The 23,104-nt window shown below is 36.3% G+C and overlaps 1 protein-coding gene and 1 long non-coding RNA gene across 2 annotated transcripts; one reads left to right on the forward strand and one right to left on the reverse strand.

Moving 5' to 3' along the window:
- Positions 1-3,011: 3,011 nt before the first annotated feature.
- LOC132608135 (uncharacterized) lies at positions 3,012-3,800 on the forward strand. The gene has a single exon (XM_060322213.1). It carries the CDS (start codon positions 3,012-3,014, stop codon positions 3,798-3,800), a length of 789 nt encoding a protein of 262 aa, XP_060178196.1.
- A 10,655-nt stretch (positions 3,801-14,455) lies between these two features.
- Positions 14,456-15,041, reverse strand: LOC132605285 (uncharacterized). The gene is made up of 3 exons (XR_009569130.1): positions 14,944-15,041; positions 14,760-14,846; positions 14,456-14,686 (listed from the first exon to the last, which is right to left on the reverse strand). It is a non-coding gene; the product is annotated as an uncharacterized LOC132605285 (long non-coding RNA).
- Between the last annotated feature and the right edge of the window lie 8,063 nt (positions 15,042-23,104).

Below are 23,104 nucleotides of genomic sequence, written 5' to 3' on the forward strand. Positions count from 1 at the left end.
TTCTTTATGGAATTTAACCCAGTTTTTGTTTTATAAAAGAAAAAAGTTTCTATTGGCTTTCCAAAGTTCTCCCTCTACACGACTTCCAATTAGCCATGTTCCATTAGACTTTTCGTCAGTAAATCACATTTCTCTAGTATTTGGTTTTCCATGATAACAAATGTCTTAATTTGCAGGGAAAAGTCTAATTTATAACCTCACGTGTTATCTTTATCAGTTGGCCACCTTATCATTAATACATGGGGAAAAAAAATCTTATTACTAATACACACATAGCCAAGGCATGAACAATAATCTGGCTTGGAATCATCTGCCAAGTCAAGTTTGATCATCAATTTGTCTTTGGCATCTTCCAAGCAGATACATCTAGTAAGATTAAGTGTACTAATGCCTCAGTTTAAGAACTTCTTTTCTCATTCTCTTTAAGGAAAATTCAAAAAAAGAATTAGAATGACAAAAAAAATATACAGCTCGTGTGAGTGGAGAGCGTTGAAGTTGAAGGAGTATCCTTGACAGATCTCACCTATGTGAACGTGGAAGTATTATAATGTTTAAATAGCGGCATGTCCTTTTATTTATTTTATTTACTTATGGATTTTTAGACAAACATTGTCCTTGGTTTATACATAACGTGTGGAAAATTATTGACCATGCGTGAAGTCGAGCCTAAATGATAACTTTTAGCTATTGACGATGATCGGTTTATGGTATACCTATCCACAATCCCTCATTGTGCAATTTGAGGTTTGGGATTTATGGTTTTATTTTTTTATTTTTTTGTACATACACTCTTCGTCATCACTATCAGGATCATCTTGTCACCTTACTCATAGAAATCAAATTCCAACATTTTGAGGTCTTCTCCCATTCACCCATGTAATCACCACCTACTATGATATATTCTGTAATCGACGCCATAATAAATCTATAATAGACTACAGCTATGGTTTACGACTACAATCGACACCATAATAAATCGAAAATAGACTACGGCTATGATCTATGATTGCAATCAACGCCATACTAAGTTGTTGGGGATTGATTTTCTAATGAAAAGCCGGATCTTTCGCCGGAAACGGGATCTGAAAAGTGGATAAATCGGGAGCTTTTAGAGGGAAATATTTTTTTAATTTTTTTTTTTGGGTAATAAAATGTTGGGGTTTGGGGGCCAAAGTGTAATTTTTAAAACTTTGGGGATGGGATTTGACACATCACATCTCTGACATGCTGACGCCATAAATGGTGGCCAAAGCACCAATTGTTGAAGACTTGTGGTCTTTTGGCAAAATAACATTTCAATATAAAATATATTAACATTACTTTAAAAGGAAAAGACTTTCTCTCTCTAGAAAACGGTTATCCTCAGTTAACATTACTAGCCGGAAAATCGAAGAATGGAGGGAGGAAGACGACGAACCAACCAAATTCTCGGCAGATTTTGATGGGGAAGAAAGTTCCCTTAACGATGGATGCAAGGAAAACTAAAAGTATCAATGGACTCCAAGGAATTCAAGCATTAGACCCGGTGAGTCTAATGACATCGACAAATGTGAGTGGTGAACATAGTGGAAGTGCAGCGGTGGCGATGAGCAGTCCTAAGTTGTGGGCTGACATGGTTGATTCAATGGCTATACGAGTGAATGTAGCTACACAGCAGTCGAACAAGAGTTAGACTGATGTAATGGCTTCGAGCCCTAATCCTAGGGGAATGGAGTTGATTGCTGAGGACCATAATGATAAAGTGCGAATAACAATAGAGGATAGCAAGGAAAAGATGGCGTATTGGAACATGGCGGTGGTATGCTACATTTTAGGATCTAATCCACCACAAATAGTGATGGAAGGATTCTGCAAATGCATTTAGGGCCAATTAGGGGTTTCAAAAGTAGCACAAGTTAATAGAGGGGTGTCCATGGTGTGATTTGAATCGATGGAGTCAAAAACTGTGGTTGTGGAATAGGGATTCCAGATATTTGATAGAAAACCTGTCATTGTGAAACCTTGGGTGCCTGGAATGGTGATTACAAAGTATCGAGAAATGGAGAAAATTCTGGTGTGGATAAGGCTGATGGGGTTAGATATCAAATACTGGGGGCCTAAGGCTTTGGCAAAGATAGCAGGCTTAGTAGGGAAACCTCTCAGAACTGATAGTGCAACTACTATGAAAGAGAGACTGACATATGCTAGGGTGTTGGTTGAGGTAACTATCAAACATACTTATTCTAGTATCATTTGAGAATGAGATTGGTCTCACAGCTGAGCAGGAGGTCATGTTTGAATGGAAAACCATTCTATGTCCACACTGCAAAAATTGTAGGCATGAAGCAAGTGAATTTAGGAAGTTCTTGAAGGAGGAGGAAGTGAGAAAGGGCAAAATGCAAGTTCAGGTACCCAGAGGTAGAACTGAGGGGGTTGATAAAGGGGACAAAGGTGACCCAAAAGGGGATGGGAAGCAAGGTTTTAGATATGGGAGGTTTGTGAAGAGAGGTAGGGGAATAAGACAAAACAATGTCCAAACTACAAATAGGTTTGGTGTATTAGGGGATAACCAAGGTGATGGAGCTGGTGGAGATGAAACTATACCAGGACCAGGCAGGCCTAGTTCTTCCAATCCTAAGGAGGATATGAGTGGTAAGGTACCTGAAAATAGAGTGGGGAAGGGGGTAAGCCCCCATCCTCATGGATAGTGTAGGATTTTGGAATACTAGGGGGCTAAATAACACCACACTAGTAGGCTAAATAACACTACGAAGCAGAACGAAACACATTTGTTTATGCAAAGCACTAAGGTGGAGTTTTTTGGCCTCTTGGAAACAAAGGTTAAAAGGGCAAAGGCTCACAATGCCTCTCTTAACTTATGTAGTGGGTGGTCTTATAGTACTAATCTCACTCAATATCCTAGTGGTAGAATTTGGTTATTGTAAAGGCCTCACATATATGAGGTTAACATTATAGAATACTTAGCACATTTGATACATTGTAGTGTCATACAAAATGGATTCTCAATCATAATGGTTTATGCTTTCAATGATGGGGTACTACGGAGACCATTATGGCAGGACCTGAGGAGAATTCAGGGGCAAGTGCTTAGCCCATGGGCAATTACGGGTGATTTCAATTGTGTATTGGAAAGGGAGGAGATATTGGGGAGTCCAGTAACCATCTCGGATATTAGGGAGTTTAAGCAGTGTGTCTTAGATTGTGATTTGAATGACCTAAGATCATCAGGAGCCTTTTACACTTGGTGTAATAAACAGTGTGAACAGAGAAGGGTCTATAGTAGCATTGATAAAGTACTGGTGAATCATGAATGGGTAGATGATCTGCCTGTATCAGAAGTGCATTTTATAAACCCCGGATTATATGACCACTCACCTGGCATCATAAGGTGGGAAGGAGGTTCTAAAGGGCAGTATAGGTTCAGGTATTTCAACATGTGGAAACTGGACCCTGAATTCATGAATATTGTGCAGAATGGGTGGAACACAAACAAGAAGGGCACTAAGATGTTTGAGCTTGTAGGTAAGCTTAACAAGATGAAAGGAATATTGAAAAGGCTGAACAAAGCAAAATTTAGTGAAGTTGAGGTCAAAGCTGAACAATATAAGGCCAAACAGGAAGATGCCCAGACTAGGCTACAGCTGATTGAGGAGGAAAAGATGCTAAAACAAGGATGCCTGAAGTGGAACAAAGCCAAGGAGACGTTCCTAAGACAAAAAATCAAGGTGAATTGGCTTACTATGAGAGATCAGAATACTAAATTTTTCCATGCTATACAAAGCCAAAGAGATGTTCCTTAGACAAAAAAAACAAGGTGAATTGGCTTATTATGAGAGATTAGAATACTAAAAATTTCCATGCTATACTAAAAGCTAGAAGGAATAACAACAGGATATTTACTGAGCCACAAGCAGTAGCACAAGCCTTTGTAGAGTTTTATACTCATTTGTTAGGTTCCAAATTGGAAATGAGAGATAAGGTGAATATAGAATTGGTTAGACAAGGAGATGTGGTGCTGGATGTGCAGAGAAATGAACTTGAAATGCCAGTTACTGCAGAGGAGATCAAACAAGCACTGTAGGCAATCCATGGGGACAAGGCACCTGGTCCTGATGGGTATAGTAGCCAATTTTTCAAGGATAGTTAGTAAGTGATGGATGAAGATGTGACTAGTGCAGTGCAGGACTTCTTCAGGACAGGGAGAATGCTAAAGGCCTTGAACACAACTCTTATTATCGTGATACCTAAGGGAAAACATGTGATAGGGGTGGGAGACTATAGACCTATTGATTGTTGCAATACAATCTATAAGGTTATCTCTAAGGTCCTGTGCAATAGGTTGAAGAGGGTGCTACCATCTACCATATCTGACAATCAAAGTGCATTCATATAAGGAAGGACCATAGTTCAAAACATTCGTATTTGTCAGGACCTAGTGAGGTTATACAAGAGGAAGAACGCTACTAAGAGCTGCCTATTTAAGATTGATCTTAAGAAGGCTTATGACTCCATAGAATAGGAGTTTGTACAGGAAATGTTAGAAGCCTTGAACTTCCCAACTATATTTGTTAACTGGGTAATGCAATGTGTGAGTACTACTCAATATAGCATTGCAATGAAAGGTGGAGTTGTAGGCTGTATTCAGGGCAAGAGAGGACTAAGACAAAAAGAACCTATTTCCCCCTTGCTCTTTGTTATTTGCATGGAGCATCTATCTAGAATACTTAGGAGGGTAGGTGAGATGCATAACTTTGGGTATCATACCAAATGTAGAAGCATGAATTTGAACCATATGTGTTTTGCAGATGACATGTTACTGTTTTGTAAAGGTGACTATCAATCTGTGATGCTACTGCTCAAGGGTCTAAAGACATTTTCTAATGCTTCTGGGCTACAAGCTAATGCTAGAAAATCTAACATATTTAGTGCTAATATGGACCAAGAGATGCTGGAGGACATATGCAATGTGACAGGGTATCAAAAAGGGAAGTTTCCATTTCGATACTTGGGTGTACCAGTATCTGCTAACAAGATCAATGCTATAGATTGTGAAGTTTTTATTGATAAGATGAGAGCAAGAATCAGAACTTGGAGCTCTAGATATTTATCCTACATTGGCAGAGTTCAACTGATAAACTCTGTATTGCAGCACATACATGTATATTGGGCCTCTATTTTCATCTTACCAAAAGAAGTCATGAAGAAACTGGTGGCAATGTGTAGAAATTTTCTTTGGGATGGCAAGGAAGTCAGCAATAAAGTTCCTCTAGTAGCATGGGATTTAGTATGTAGACCTAGAAAGATGGGAGGACTAGGGGTACTAGATAGTATGGTATGAAATGAAGCTGCAATAGCCAAATATGTATGGAATGTGGCACAAAAAGCAGATAACCTGTGGGTGAAATGGATTGATCATGTGTACCTAAAAGGACAAAACTGGTGAGACTACAATCCTCCTAAGGATTGTTGTTAGTATTGGAGGAAGATATGCAGCATAAAGAGCAAATATCAACAGGGTTACGCAGGAAATGATTAGTTAAAGCCTAGGGGGAAGTATAACATTAAAAGTGGATATACTTGGAGAAAGGGCAACATGACAGTGTGGCAAGGGAGCAGATGGGTTTGGAGTAGAGTCAATGTCCCTAAGCACTATTTTATTAGTTGGTTAGTAGCAGATGGTAGACTGCTAAAAAGGGATAGATTGGTGAAAATAGGGGTGATCAATGAGGACAAATGTGTGCTATGTGACAACGCAAGTGAGAGCTAGCAGCATCTCTACTTTGAATGTGTCTTCTCTAGACAGTGTGTAGACCTAATGATGCAGTGGCTTGGTTTGAGAATCACAAATTGGGCAGTGCAGGGGCTATGGAGAAGACTGAACAGAGCAAGGAAAGGGAGTAACAACAGGGAGTTCATCACTGCCACTATGGTGGGAATGATTTACAACATTTGGAGAGCAAGAAATGATGTTGTGTGGAATTGCAAGGTTCCTATACCACGAGTACTTTGTGAAAGATTGAAGAATTGCAAGGTTCCTATACCACGAGTGCTTTGTGAAAGATTGAAGGAAGAGGTGTTCATAAGGGATAAACACACAAAAAGGAAGAAGGAATCAAGACTTGGTAGGCAACGGATAGATAGCTTGTTTGGTATTTCATAGGTTAGGTATATAGCTATAGTATATTGAGAAGGAGGATGCCTCTGTTCTCTTAAATTTTGCATAGATAGAAGTATACTGCATTGTAAATGTTGTTCTGGTGATTAATAATACTCTTTCCTTTCACAAAAAAAAAAAAAAAAAAAAAAAACACTTTTCAATATAGCCTTTTGGCAAACTCCCCCGTGTAACTATAAACTTTATATTTTCAGTTGAATTCCTACACAATTTCCACTTCCTACCTTACCATGTATAATAGATCATAGCACCCCATAAAGCAGCCACCACTTCCTTCATTTGATCCATTGCAGAGTATGGACAACATCAGCATTCACCATTTATATTCCACACCAACAACTCAGAGCACTTCGTAATTCAGTTATCCACCCACATGGCACTATTTTTGGAGCCAATGTTGTAAGAATGCTCAAGAAAATTTGTCCTTCAGCATTCGTGACAGATCCAGAATTTTCACTTAGAGGTTTCGAAAAAAACAATAAAAGCTAAACATAAAAAATAAAAAATAAAAATTGTCCTTAGGAATCAAACCTGGACGCTAGAGAGAATGTTAAACACCCTAAACAACTTGAGCTAATCTTTTGCATTTATTCAGGGTATTCAAAACTTATATATGTACATAAACACAGAAACTACCCTATATATAAAGTGAAACTTTTTGCCGAGGGTGCTCGGTTCCCCTTTAAATCCGCCCCTATTTGGATATACTCTTTCGGAACATAAAGAACACAGGAGGAATTAGTTCAAGCTAATATGGTATTACCCTTCTTTCACATTCTTCATAATTTTAAAGAAAATGGGTAAAAAATATCCTAAAGTATGTGATTAGTTTATGTCATTCGTGAGCCTATTGATCGGCTTAAGTCTCCAATATTATTTTATGTATCAATAAATATACCCATGAAGGCATGAACAATTAAAAATGTTCAAATATGCCTCTCATACTAACGGTAGAAGTCATGTGTACTTAATTAGACAAAACTAAGCGACTTTATTATAAAAAATAGTTTCCTCACTTTCATGATACAGAAAGTTGAATGAGTAACCATGAAACTAACCCCAGAAACGCTGTAAATCAAAGACAAATTTCTTATTTGTTAGAACTAAAATTTACATTGTTAGGAAACTGGCTGAAAAGTTGCAACATTTTTCGCCGAAAATATTTGTAGACTATTTTCAAAAATCCTAGTGAACACCAACTTTGTGTCACTCTCCTTATTAACATGATAAGGTTATATACGGTTGGTATAATATACTGCGTATTTATGAAGATTACATTTTTTTTTTAAAAGTAAATTTAATATTATATTTTAGAACAAATTTAATTAATACTGCGATTATTCTATATTTCAACTAAGAGTATAATAGTTAAATTCTGTTATGTTCAACCTTTTGTTATCGTGCATGCTCATCGTTTTCTAGAAAACTTTTGTGCTTTCCGTAGGGTACTGGAATATAACTTTTGCTATCAAGAACAATTGTGAATTGTTGGCTAGAAAAGAAAGCTGATTGACAAACTCAGGGCATGAAACAGAAATACATTCAAATGACTGGTACAAGATTAATATCACTAACTTGACTTATTTTCGACAATGGTAGGTCATTGGAAAAGGATATATTAACAAAGATCGCTTTTAATGAGAAGACTTTTGTAAATAAATCATCCAATTCATCTATTGGTACTATAGTATTTAATTTTAGCCAAGCTTAGAATATCATATAATGCGATGGTTATTAGGTGCACCTTTCTAATTTACGTTTAGAAATTCAAGATCTTATGTCTATTTTGTTTTCTTTTTCTTCCGAAATAATTAGGTAAGCCTCTTTAAGAGGTGATTGGGGTGACTTTTTGGGTTTTAATTAAATACGTTTTCTTATTCTTTCTTTGCTTGGTTTATTCTTTCAAAACAAATCCGAAATATTGAAATTTCTAAATTTTTTTTGTCACAGCAAAATTGTGTCTAGAAAATAATTACAAACATCTAATGTTTCTTTATACGTGGATGAGGAACTGTAACATCCTTTCTCATACAAAAACTACGAGGCCATGAAAGTGCAAAACAATATAGACGAAAACCTATCATCCCAAAAAATCAAGAGAGGTGGCGGGGAGGGGGGTGGGGGTTAGAGAAATGGGGGTCCATGACATCACCAGCGTTCAAAGTGATGATTAGTCTGCTTGTCAAAGAAAACTGCTCTTCCCTCCTCCTCCTCCCCCTCCTTCGTATGGCGCCTAAATGCTTCCCCCTACTTTTTTCTACTAAATTCACCTTGGATAACATAGGGTTTGACCTGGAGCCCTACTTCATAAATTAACATCTAAAAGGTAAATACATTAAGGAGGAGACATAAAACCTAACCACTTCAATAGCAAAAATCGAATCGGGCCTATCCAAGATCTATTAGTACATGGCTTCACCCTATGAAGGGTAAAGGGTCAAATTTACCCTCCAAGTATGGTTTATAGTTCAAATTTGCCTTCCGTCAAAGTTTGAGATCAAATTTTGCCCTCTCTGTTAGGATACTTGATAAATTTGCCCTGATTATGGATGAAAGTATGACTAGGACTCCTTATCAGTCTATATAGGCACCATGTGTATAAATAAATTTATTTTTCCTTTAAATCTTAGTGTAAAAACTATACTAATTAATTTTTATCATTTTTTTAATTATAAAAAAAGAATACAATATCTAATCTTCTTCTCCATTAAACCATCGCTTCCCCTTCTTCTTCTCCACCATTGTCATCACCGTCCACCGCCCTCCAGCATCAGTTAATTTACTAAGATTAACAGTTGTTTTGTTTTTGGCACTGTCAAAAGACAATAATTTTAACACTCTTGCATCTCAAAAAAAGACGTGCCCATAGCAGCCGTTTTGACTCTTCACTTTGCATTTCATAGAGTTAAAAACAATTTATATGCGACCACAAACAATTGATTAGTTTAAAGTTCTCAATTACCAAATTTCAAAAGCTCTAATTGATCCATTTTCCACGGGCTCGCAGTCTACTATTTTCATTTGGAAAACAACATTAACATAAAAGCTTACAAGTTTCCGTAGAAGGTGTTGCAACACATCTGACAATACCACCGGTTTTGCCTGGCATTGACACATTCTGACTCCTGCAACAATTTACTAAATTAACCGATGGTGGAGAGCGTTGGACGGTGATGACAGTGGCGGAGAAGAAGAAGGGGAAGTGGTGGTTTAATGGAGAAGAAGATTAGATATTGTATTCTTTTTTTATAATTAAAAAAAAATACATGACAAAATTTAATTAGTATGGTTTTTACACTAAGATTTAAAGGAAAAATAAATTTATTTATATACATGGCGCCTATGTGGACTGATAAGGAGTCCTAGTCATACTTCCATCCATAATCAGGGCAAATTTATCAAGTATCCTAACGGAGAGGGAAAATTTGATCTCAAACTTTGACGGAGGACAAATTTGAACTATAAACCATACTTAGAGGGTAAATTTGACCCTTTTTCCCGCTATGAAAGCTATCAGAGATATGTATCCTAGGTGAACTTGAACTCTGGCAGGTGTTACAACATCTTGATACGTATGAGGTCCTAACTAACCATGCCCAAAATAAGAATAAATAAGGAAACATCATCGCACTGGATCTATAATACCATTTGGTATTGTCGATATCTACTCTTTCGTTTGCCGAAGTATCTACAAGATTATTTGCTTTTCTGTAACAATGTCTGATCCGAAAATTATCAAATGACCTGCTCATACATATCCTTAATCTCCTCATTGGTATCCTTGATATTCCAAATGGACCAATCCAGAAAAATGTTACCTTAAGCCAATTCAAATTATTCTCAAAGTTGCACTTGTATAGACACAGTGGCGAATTTAAGGGGTAAAAAAGGGTCACGTGAACACATGGTCACCCAAACACATGGTCACCCGACTAAATTCGGTATATTATGTGTATAATTCTTAAAATATATCTAATATTATCCTTTGGAACACAAGCTACCAAAGGCTTGGTGGTGCACTTGATTGAAAGCTAAGCTATTTATCTAAAGGCTTAAGGATCAATCCCACTTTAAGCATTTTTTTTTCCCTCCTTTCTTTAGTAGTAAACTCATCTTTTATAAATCCTAAATTCACCTATGTATAGACCAATTGTGAAAAGTGTTACCTTAAGCCAAAACAATATAATCTTTAATGGTCACAACAATAATCAAATACCAACAAATGAAACCGTCAAATTCCTTCATATGCATTCCTATCTTAAATTTCTGTATTTCCAATTCTATTTGAATTTAGTGCAGTATCGAGTAAGGCCCCCAGCAATGTTTTTTCCAGTGTGATAAATTCGACCCCCCCCCCCCCCCCCTATTTTCAGAAATCACTATGAGCCCGTTTGGATTGGCTTATAAGTTAGCTTATAAGTTGTTTTCAGCTTTTTTGAGTGTTTGGCTGACCAGCTTAAAGTCATTTTGTGCTTAAAATAAGCTCAAAAAAATAATTGGGCCCATTTGACTTAGCTTATCTAAAGCAGCTTATAAGCTGAAAACAGCTTATAAGCCAAAAAAAATAAGTTAGACTACCCCAACTTATTTTTTTTAGCTTATAAGCTGCAAACAGCTTATAGGCATAAGCCCATCCAAACAGGCTCTATAACTAACTTTTAGAGCTTGTTTGGTTAGAAAACAAGTTATCCCGGGATAACTCATTTCGGGATTAGTTATCCCGGGATTGTTATTCCACCCTCAATGTGTGATAAAAAAAATACTATAATCCCGGGATAACTAATCCCGAGATTAGTTATCCCGAATTTTTATTCCAACTAAACGTGGGATAAGAAGGCACTAAAATTTTATCCCAGGACTATTTTTGTTTATCCATCGTACCAAACGAGCCCTTAGTCGGTAGGACTAACACGTGTTAAAAGCCCTGCTACCTTTGGTATAAGGACACGTTGACACGTGTCAGACACAAAACCAAATTTTTTTGTTCCCTATGATGTGGCTTCTTATTATTCGTAGACAACTCTCTCTTTTTCATGCACACTGTAGCACAAGAGACATGTTGGCGGTAGCAACCAACGTGACACATCGTTCTTCGTAAATCTTTAAATCTATTCCTCCATTTTACTGTATAAGAATAAATTAAAGAAGAGGCATTTAAGGTGAAAGGGAAATGTCTCCATTGATAAAAGTTGAGTGGAGACACTCCCTTAGATATGAAAGTTAATTATGAAAATGATAGAACAGAAATTCGGTCCCATTTTCTGAAATGGTTCAATGATAAAATAGGGTTCGTCCAAAGTTTCCATATTTTAGGGGAAGTATGCACCACTAATAAGTCCTTTATTATCTCTGGGAAAGTAGAGCCAACATGCAGTGGCGAGCGAGAATTTTTATTTTATGAGTTTCAAATTGTAATTTTTTTGATTTACTGAGTCTAGATAAATTATTCATGTATATTAAATGAATTTTTACATACAAAAATAGTATTTGAGCCAAAGTTAATGGGTTCTGCCAAACCCATAACTCGAATGACGGCGTCGCTTCTGAGAGCACGGACTTCCTCGTCTCTAAAATGGTTTCGCTTTTAAGATTTTTAACTCTAAACTTATTATACTTTTAAAATGATTATGAATGCAATCTAAATTGAAATTTCAATAGCTTTTCTTATGTGTGTAGATATATCGGAGAAATGGTTTTGTAGCCCTTTACATTTTTATTTTTATTTTAGTTTTATGACCTTTAATTTACAAGAAATTTTTATTTTTTACACATAAGTAATTTGGAAAAAACACATAAAAGATCTGAAAAGATCTTTTGTCCCCATTCAAATTGTAAAAGGACAATATATCTCATTTCCTCTAGATGTATACGTTAAAAGTAACGCGTTAAGATGAACGTATACCCACAGTCCACAACAATAGTATGCTCATGAGTCATGTCCTTAAACTTTGGGTCCACGTCTTTGAATGTAATTGATCGCTCTAATACTCCATCTTATTTTAGTTCTACCTGAACCAATTCTTTATTACCATGTTTATCTTACGAATATTCTTTCACATGCAGGTAGCAAAGAAGAGTTCCCATAAGATTTTTTGTTGTAACGTTGCAATTATATAAGTAGTGTATTCCACATTGTGTACACAAAGCAACCAAAAACCAGGCAACATGTTACTAGCTCAAAATTCAAAGTGGTGCTGTCGGATTCTGTTCACCTCCGACTAGGCCGACGGGTTTCTACTCCCATGGTCGGAAAAAAATCGCATTAATTTTTTATTGGGTTGATTTATGGATAATCATTAAATTTTACTTCATCGTACTTAAGTCAATAAGTTAATGAAATTACTATTGTTTTAATAATAAAAGATTATTAAATTTATTTAAGTACAGAGAAAGTCATCAAATTATTAATTGTTACCATGTTCAGCTGACCTCAGAATCGATGTTACTTCTAGGTTATGACTTATGATGTGCGGGCTTGAGATGGCTGTTTCCTATAGCACTTACAATGGCAAACCCGTTGTGTTTAATTGGCCGAGGAAAGTTGTCCTTATCCCAAAAAATAATTTAGTGACTTTCCATACTTGAATAGAGTTGAGTATTTTTTTTAATTAAAAAATTAGTTTAGTTACTTTACTTCAATAAATTAAAGTTGACTAGCAGAATCAACTCAACCCTTTACTTATTAGTCCTTTTGAAAAGAACCATGTCTTTTAATTCAGAATTGTTGAACCTGAATTTTTCCATTTTGTCTTCAGTGTCAATCTTTTATAGCCATAAAAATATAGTATTATCTTTTAGAATTATAAATTTTTTTTAAAAAAAATTATAAGGTTATACTCATAAAAAGTTAATTTTAAAATTTTCTTATCATGCCTAATTAAATTTATCGACATATTCATGACTTGTTTAAAATTATAAATGTTTTAAAAAAAAAAATACAAAAAAAAAAAAAGTAGAAGTTGTGTTCAGTGTTTCCACCGTCACATAACCTGAGGAGGTACTAAACTCGAGCACATTAATAAAGTGGAGGGTAGGATATGCGTAACCAAGTTTGAATAGAGAAGGATATGGATAAAATAGAAGAAGATTTGCTTTTTTGATCCGCAACTATAGTAGGAAAAAAAGTTTCTATTGGCTTCCCAAAGTTCTCCCTCTACACGACTTTCAATTATTAGCCATGTACCATTAGACTTTTCGTCGGTAAATCACATGTCCCTATTATTTGGTTTCCCATGATAACAAATTTCTTAATTTGCGGGGAAAAGTCTAATTTATAATCTCATTTGAGATCTTTATCAGTTGGCCATCTTATCACTAATGCGTGGAAGAAAAAAAATCTTATCACTAATACCCACATGGCCAAGGCATGAACAATAATCTGGCTTGGAATCATCTGCCAAGTCAAGTTTGATCATCAATTTGTCTTTGGCATCTTCCAAGCAGATACATCTAGTCAGATTAAGTGTACTAGCCACTGTTTAAGAACTTCTTTTCTCATTCTCTTTAAGGAAAATTCAAAAAAAGAATTAGAACGACAAAAAAAAATATGCTGCTCATGTGAGTGGAGAGTATTGAAGTTAAAAGGAGGAGTCCGGAACCAAAATGGCTCCAAAAAAAACATTTTGAACCAAAATGCCCCAACAAAAAACAAGTTACTAAAGTACCTATAGCGCAGTATTTTACTGCGCTATAGCACTAACGGAGACGGATCCGTTAAGTCTTATAACGCAGTAAAATAATGCATACGGAATACGATGCAGCGTATAACGCATGATTTTACTGCGTTATAGGACTCCATAGAATCACAAGTTCCCCTTTCCATTCTTCCCTTATTACGTAATTTTATCTTTTTTACGTAGTTTAGCCGTATATTAATCTTGCTTTAAGACTCCGAAACTTCAATATTTTATATAGAACTCTAGTTATATTTGTACATTAATAAAATAGGCTCAACACATCAAGAATACGCGATACTTTGAATTGTCGTTTTAATAGTTGAAAAGTGCTCGAAGTCCTTTTTTGTTTGAAGACTCGTAGTCATTAGCTTTATGTTATTTATCTTTTAGTGTTTCGTCTTATTTTTAAATTAATGCTTAACTTTATTTCGATTGTGTCACATTTTTTTTTTATTATCAATAATAAAGACTAATGATAATATTTATAAATATGCAAAAAATGTATAATATTTACGATAAATTGTACAACACTAATGTATATACACTATCGAGGATGGGCCCCACATGTAGTATGCTGGAGACTATCCCTAGGCCTAAGGCTCATACCATCCCCACCGCCCTCGCCATCGTCTCCGTCGCCCTTTTTCCTCTTAATAACCGGGCGCTTCAAGTCATGATCATCTCCTCTTCCCCTAGCCCTTGCGCCCTTAACTAGAACGTGCTTCTTCTTGGGATCTTGTCCCGCTGGCACGCTCAGAACCTCAGGCTGAGCTGGGTCTGGAAACTGGACCTCTTCCTCGTCGGGAGTCGCCACCGCAGGCTCCGAAGGATGAACCTGAAAAATATATAAATATTAGTACCATTTCTTATTTATGTTGAATACATTAACGTTATTTATTTAATCAAACCTGTGTGTCAACGGGCGCCTGAGAAGGCTCCCGAGATGGGTCTGTAGCCTCCTGAGATGGGTGTGATGGTGAATATGAGGTAGTCTCCTGGACGAGATGTTGTTCGAAGTCCAAGTAAAGGTTATAAAAATTAAATAAACATTTACCTTATATTGAATAAAATTAGTTTAAGTAAAACACTTACATGCGCCTCGGTAGTCTCATGAGAAGACACCTCTGCCTCGGCAGGCTGATGAGAATGCTCCGGAATGGGCAGCTCCTGTGGACCCACTAGCGCCGAATCCTAAAATATTAAAAAAATGAAATAATAAGTACTTTAAATGATCAAATACGTATATTAAATATTGACCTTATATTGAATAAAATAAATTTTAATAAAAAGCTTACCTGTGGCTCGGTAGTAATATGGAAAGACACTGCTGGCTCGGCAGACCCATGAGAAAATGGCTGAGTGGGTGGCTCTGATGGACCCGCTGGCGCCGAATCCTAAAATATGAAAAAAATGAAATAATAAGTACTTTAAATGATCAAATATGTATATTAAATATTGACCTTATATTGAATAAAATTAGTTTTAAGTAAAAAACATACATGCGCCTCGGTAGTCTCATGAGAAGACACATCTGTCTCGGCAGGCTGAGTGGGTGGCTCTGATGGACCCGCTGGCGCCGAATCCTAAAATATAAAATATTACTAAATAATTAATTCTATCTATATATATATATATATATATTTAAAATAAATAATTTAAATGAACAAATATGTATTTTAAATACTAACCGGGATCAAAAACTCATCAAAGTCAAGAATCCGGGCTCCCTCTAATTCCTCACAGGCCGCTCATCAGCTAATGAAGCGCGTAACGCCGCCCAATCAACGTTATCACGCTCCTTCATGTATGCATTATGGCTCGGCTGTGATGAAGACCCGGGTATCTCAGCAAGTAAGAGCGCCGGCGGCCTGGAAGGGCTGCGGATGGACTAAACCGTGAACGCCCTCTGGAATGGGATCGGCCTCATCCGTCTCATCTACCAGTCCTCCACCACCAAGTCCTCCGGCAGCAGCGTCGCGTCCTCTACGCGCACGGCGTCCTCCGGCAGCACAGCGTCCTCTGCCAGCATGGCCTCCTCCTCTGGGAGCCCCCGGTGCTGCCTGATACTCAGCCTCCGTAACAGGCTCCGCCATGCGCCTAATCTCGCCTGCCTAGCGGATACCATCCTCGGAAATCCTAACCATCTACGCGGCAAGCCCCGCAAGCCCAGGGTAAGGCATGTGCTCTAACCCCAAGATGCGTAAACGCTGTACAGCCACCAACTGCATTTGTGTTTAACAGAAACAAAAAAAGTTTATTTTTAAAACGTGGCAATTAATGAAATTAGATAAATCTAAATACGATAAACTTACCAATGCCTCGTACTGCCCCGCGAGTGCTGAATATCCTACATCCCTAGGGGGACGCAAAGCTGGATTGTCAATCAATCGGCGTGTGATCTGATGATACCAGCGCATGTAATGCTCAATGGGAGTCAAATGGCCGACCACCACTAAAGTGCCCAACCTGTTCTCCCAACTATGGAGCTGGACATCCATGAAAGCCAAAAAATTATCATCAATGGCAGCCCGATCGTCCCGCTGGTAGTGTCGGAGCTCATGACGGACATTAGGGGGTATACTCTGTGTATGCCCAAACTGTCGTAAGACACGCTCGGGCATGTGATCCTCTACGATGTCTAGGTGTATCAATGGACACCGCGACCTCCAAACCCCCTGACCTGCCCTACAGAAGGGGGGCAAACCATCTAATATAGCAGCGTACGACGTCCATATAAATAGCCGCATAACATATAAATACAAATCAGTGATCACCATGTAGAAAAGACGTTTAATTAAATTATTAATGTAAATTTAAATAGTTTTACCGCATCATCCGTCATGTGATCAAGCTGGTCCCGGAATGGAAGAATATTGTGGTGCGTATCGACATCCCGGTCAAAACCCGCTGTCCACCTCCTCGCATAAGGCATGTCAATCTCGAGGTGATGTCTAGGTACGGGCTGAAAAGGCAGCATCCTCTCCCACGCCCATAATTGTAAGCGATATTAGAAAATACGATTTTTTAGTCGCCCTTTCAAGAGGTTTGTCGACATTACAGGAACGCACACTTAAATATTACCTGGAGAAGAACAAAAAATCCACACACATCTCTGACGACACCAATAGACGCTCGGCACAGGCATCTGTAAAGATACGCCAAAACAGCACCGCCCCAGCTGTAGTCTCCCAAGCGGTCCAGATGCTCCAAAAAAACCAAGTAACGTAAACTGACAAAGGCACCCGATGAATTCGGGAACAAGATGCCCCCGAATATAATAAGTAGGTACAAACGGGCATGACGATCAACATCGTCCTGCGGGGTGTCGTCGCCAACCGGATCCAGACCCTCCAAATAAGTGCAGAGTGCACTAAGCTGAACCCGACTCTGTCCGGATATCTGGGCCGCGGCATCAGGCACGAAGTGGGTGAGCCTAGTCAACTCTGTCACCCACGTCCGACCAGGAGGAGGCTCGTACCGAGTGTACAGTGGCTCTCCATCAACCCGCAATCCAAAGAGGACCTCTACATCCTCAAGTGTAATCGTGGCCTCACCAGTGCGAAGATGGAATGTATGTGTCTCTGGCCTCCACCGCTCAACCATGGCCGTGATGAGCGCCAAATCATGCTGTACCCGACCAACGGACACGCAACGGTAGATGCCGCCCCGAAACAATATCTCCAACACGCGAGGGTGTGGGGGGTGCTCGCGTAAAAGAGTCCACGCTCTCTGCAGCCTACGGGGACGGAGCCTAGTAGATATCCCTATAGTACCGGCCCATAATAACTCTGACCTATGATTGTCTTGCAAAGACAATACTGATCTATCAGCGGGCCCCGGGTGAACAGCGGGCCCCGGGTGAACAGCGGGCCCCGGGTGATCATCGGCCCCAGGGGAACATTCGAATCCATAAAAGAGTCCAGTCTGTACAAACTAAATTAGTCATTATTCTTGAAATGAAAGATAAATTATATTAACTAATCGAAATATAGCAGTAATATTTATTTGGAACTATATTTTGAATATGTGATATATTTTTAGTTGACCAAATAGCCAACACAACTACGATAAAATTAAACTAAGAGTTCATATTCGTCGACCACATATTTTCCTATAAACTTTACATTTTTTTCGTTAGCTTATGTATTTATGAAAAGAAGAACTTTAACTATTATTTTTAAGATAATTTTTTTTATTTAACATATATATTCATGCTTTTAAAATTATATAGATTAACATTTCATAATCGTTTACAACTTGTTTGGATGGTTGTTACCTATTGTATTATATTATGTTGTTAGTATAAATAAAATGTTTGCTTTGATTGCTACTTTAATTTTATTGTTATGTAATGACAAGAGGTTCTATTTTATGTAACCACTGATTTGGTCCTATATAATACAACATAATACATAACAATCATCCAAACAAAATGTTAACAATATAATAATTCATTACCAATCAACTTATTTCAATTCATAAAGAATATTTAACAAATACTCAATTAACAAAATAATAATTCATTAACAATTCATAAATAATTAACCAAATTCAACTCATAAACATATAACAAATTAACAATGTTAACAATTCATAAATAATTAACCAAATTAACAACTCATAAACATATAACGAATTAACAATGCATAAACATTTAACAATTAACAATTCATAAACATTTAACAAATAATGAATTAAACCAACAAAAAAAAAAAGGAACAGTGGCCTAAGCCACTACCCCCAGCCGATCAAACCCAAAAAAAAAAAGATTTTTTTTTAATTAATGACGATTAAATGTTAAACATGCATGCAATATAATGTATATAACAAAATAATAACAAAAGTTCATAGTAGAAAACCTTAATCGAAGATTTTTTGTAGATATTTTAATCGAGTTGTACGCCGCTTTTTCTCAAAATTCAAACTTAGAATCTTGCTCCTTGACTTGAATATACTGAGAATATAAACTTTCCGGATGAAATTTACTAGAAAACGTCGTTTTTAATGCGTGGGGACCACTGAAGCCTGCCCTCCAATGGCGTTTTTGAAATTTTTTTGCCACTGGAGGGAGCAGTGGTGGAACCCGATCGGGTTATAGTGGAAGACTATAACGCATGATTTTACTGCGTTATAGGAGAGAGGCAAAGTCCTATAACGCAGTAAAATCATGCGTTATACGCTGCATCGTATTCCGTATAGCGCATTATTTTACTGCGTTATAGGACTTAACGGGTCCGTCTCCGTTAGTGCTATAGCGCAGTAAAATACTGCGCTATATGTACTTTAGTAACTTTTTTTTTTGTTGGGACATTTTGGTTCAAAATATTTTTTTTGGAGCCATTTTGATTCCGGACTCTTAAAGGAGTATCTTTGACAGATCTCACTTATGTAAACGTGGAAGTATATTATTTTTTATGAGTATTAGAGAAGTTCTAGAAAAACATTCATGAGCATCGAAATAATAAGGCTGTAATGTTTTGGCTAATAAAATTTAAGTCAATGCCTTGGTTATTAATGGTAAGAAGTGAAATTTTATTTCTCTTAAGTAATCATATAATTTAAATCTGGAATCACTACAAGTAAAAGTTGTTAGTTTACTAAGTAGAGGTTCAATACTAAACACACTTTCATTATGTATCATGATCTCCTTTAACCGATAAACTCTGTGGGTTTTAATATTAAAATGAGTAAAAAATATTAGAGATACTGGAATTTTTAATATATTAAAAATATTGATGTATTAAATTGCATTACTATTCCATCTTAATTAGTTCTATAAAGATTAAAATGTAGCCAATTTCTTTAATTATTCCATGATCTACCCCATTGATTACTTCATTCAATTATATTTCTATTCTCTATAAGTGTGGTAGGAGGACTAACATAGCTTTGACAATTTGTACCAAAAGCTTTAAAAATTGTGCACGCAATGAATGCTTGTACTAAAAGCTATATAACTTGTACACTTTAATCAATTACTTTTTTATCCCACGTGGACATATATCATAGTACTTAATATTTATTCTCTTCTGATGTATACATGTATGCACTTATTTATTTCCTCCGTGCACTTTTACTTGTTCATTTTTTACTTTTCACGCTCTTTAAGAATTAATAAATCCCATGTAGACATATGTCATAGTACTGAATATTTATTCTCTTCTCATGTATACGCGTATGCACTTCAATTTTAGTTCTCCTATATATATTTATTTCCTCCATGCACTTTAACTTGTTCATTTTTACTTTTCATGCTCTTGTTGAATATTATTTTCTTCTCATGTATACATGTATGCACTTCAATTTTAATACTCCGACACATACTTATTTCCTCCATGCACTTTTACTTATTCACGTTTGACTTTTGACTTTTCACGTTCTTTAAGAATTAATAAATGAAGTTCTCCCTCCGTCCCATATTACTTGGCCACGTTACTTCACTTTTCACGTTCTTTAAGAATTAATAAATGAAGTACTCCCTTCTTCCCATATTACTTGGCTACATTAATATACTTGACTTTTCACATTCTTTAAGAATTAATAAATGAAGTAGTCCATTCGTCCCATATTACTTGGTCACATTACTATACTTGACTTTTCACATTCTTTAAGAATTAATAAATGAAGTACTCTAAAAATATATGTCTATTCTTCTATTCTATATTTTTCTTATTATTTATAAACGCCCAAGGTGGACGAACACAACAATAATAAGTTGTACAAAAAATAACTGAAATTGTACTCTAAGCAGGGATGAACATGTGTACATTTCAGAAGTTGAACATTAATTCTACCTCTTGTGCGTTTACTTTTTAAGTCCCCACGAGTCCGCAGTGTCTTAATTGTCTTTTCATTTCCTTCATTTGGCATATACTCCTTCTGTCTCAATTTAAGTATCTACGTTTGACTAGACACGACGTTTAAGAAATAAAGATAGACTTTCAAATCTCGTGGTTCTAAATTAAAAATGTGTATAATTTAATAAAATATCCTTTGAATCTTGTGATTATAAATTTGACATGTAGGATATTTGAATTGTCAACTTACTAAATATAAAAAGAGGCGGACATAACAAAAAAAAAACAAATTTTAACAACAATTGAGAAATTAAGAAGAAAAATAACAGGAAAGGAAAAAAAAATAGAGACTCACTAAGGAGAATCGCAGTAACATTTGCAAAATATACAAATCATAAAGACTAACTAAAGTTAGTAACCAAATTAATCATGTTGGGCTCCGTGCATTGCACGGGCATAGTTTGCTAGTTTATCTACTAACCTATGATATTGATCTCACGTTCGTACAACATTAAAATCCACTACTTTCTTATTGACTCTTTAGGAAAATTGCCACACCTATAAATAGTGGGTTTTCTTTCTCATTGTGATGGATGTACAAGTATGGTATTCAGGTATAGTTGTGAATGAAAGAGAGAATTTTGAGGAAGTAAAAGAAAAAAGTATGAGATTTATTATCTGTTGAAGGAAGGTATTCTTTAAGTAGTGCTGAAATTTGGACTCAATTACTAGTTCAGAACTAAACTAAATCATATTATATTATCAAACTGTTATATCGTGAAGAGAATAAACAAGTGCTCCACAATTATCGAATAAGTGAAGATACTATTGTAGATTTGTAGTGAGTTTGAACCCCGTTTATGATCTAAACCAACTTTTTTATTTCATCAAAAGAAAAAAAAAATATTTGGCTTCTGAAAGTTCTCTCGATACGATCGCTGATGTCCTCAAAAAACTTTCTTCTTAGTGTCTTTTCCATTGAACTTTTCGTAAGTGATGATATTTCGCTGAAGTTTCTTTTCACAGGGTAACAAATGTCCTAAATTGAAGGAATGAAGAAAAATCAAATTTATAAACTCATTATCAGTTAAGCCATCATTGATAAGTCAAGTTTGATCATCAATTTGTCCAATTTGGCATCATTTGCCAAGCAGCAATGTAAGAGGAAGTGCACTAGTGCCACAGTTTGTTAACAAAAAAACAAAAAACTGTTCTCTTTAAGGAAAATTCAGAGGAAGAACTAGAATGACCAAAATTAAACGAATTCTCGTACATTCCCATCCATACCCTCAGTTATCGACAATTTCTTATCAATTTTTTTTGTTTTTTTGTTTGTAAAAGACTAGTGCAATATCAAATTCATCAGTCGTTCTTTTATTAGTTACTAGATTAGGAAATAAATAGCGAGGGTTCTAATAGCCTATTTTGCCAAGCTTTTAAAATCAACTTATTTTAAAAAATGCTTTTTAAAATAGTATTTTGGCGAAAAATAATTTGTGTTTGGCCAATTAATTTAAAAAACACTTTTGGGTAGCAATTAGTGTTTGTTCAAATTTTTAAAAAGTGTTTTTAAGTATATTTTTCTCAAAAGTATTTTTCAAAAAAGTGCTTTTGACCGAAGATATTTTTTTTAGCTTCTAAAAAACAGGTTCTGCTACTCTCCAAAAACACTTACTTTCTTCTAAAAGTTTAGCCGAACATCTCACTTTTTTAAAATAAGCATTTATTAAAAAAAATAAGCTTGTCAAACAGGCTATTATACTAATGAAAAATTGCAGACTAGGAGCACATTCCCCAACTAATCTATATATAATATAAAGTTAGGCATAGACAGTCCTATGTGGCATCTCTGTATGACCTCCATTTGCATTTATCTTTTTTCTCCTTTTTTTGACCTTTTCACTCATTTCTTTTACTTATTTTATTTTAAAAAATCATCTCCATAATTTATATGTAACACCTCGTACCTTCGGGCGAAAGTTTGACTCATAAGATGATAATATAATGGAACCAATATGAGGGTTATAGGAAGTGTTTTGAAAACCAATTAAGTCATAAGAAATGTATTTGGGCAAAGAAAAGTTGAAAGTCACTCTACGGGGCATGTTTGCAAGTGAGTTTATAGAAGGTCTTACTTCCAACGACCATAACCCCTTTATTAATTAGGAATTTGGGAAAACTTCCTTGATGAAAGTTGTAACCCTTTGAAATATCTTTCCAACGGTATATTATGGGTCTTGAACAGGGCTATGTACAAGAGGTTATGCCTATTTTACCGAACACTGTGCAGAACCGATACCCGTCGCTTCTCGGGGCGCGTGAGGGCGCGTGAGAGAACGCGCGATGGTCCCGCTTGGCGGACCGATCGCGAAACTCTGAGTTTTTAGCTGTAGAATGTTGCGCGATGCACCTGCATCGCGGAACCATCGCGAAACAGGTCAAAAGTCGGGTTTACG

This window comes from Lycium barbarum, chromosome 8 (genome assembly GCF_019175385.1).
Source record: "Lycium barbarum isolate Lr01 chromosome 8, ASM1917538v2, whole genome shotgun sequence".
NCBI classification, from domain to species: domain Eukaryota; kingdom Viridiplantae; phylum Streptophyta; class Magnoliopsida; order Solanales; family Solanaceae; genus Lycium; species Lycium barbarum.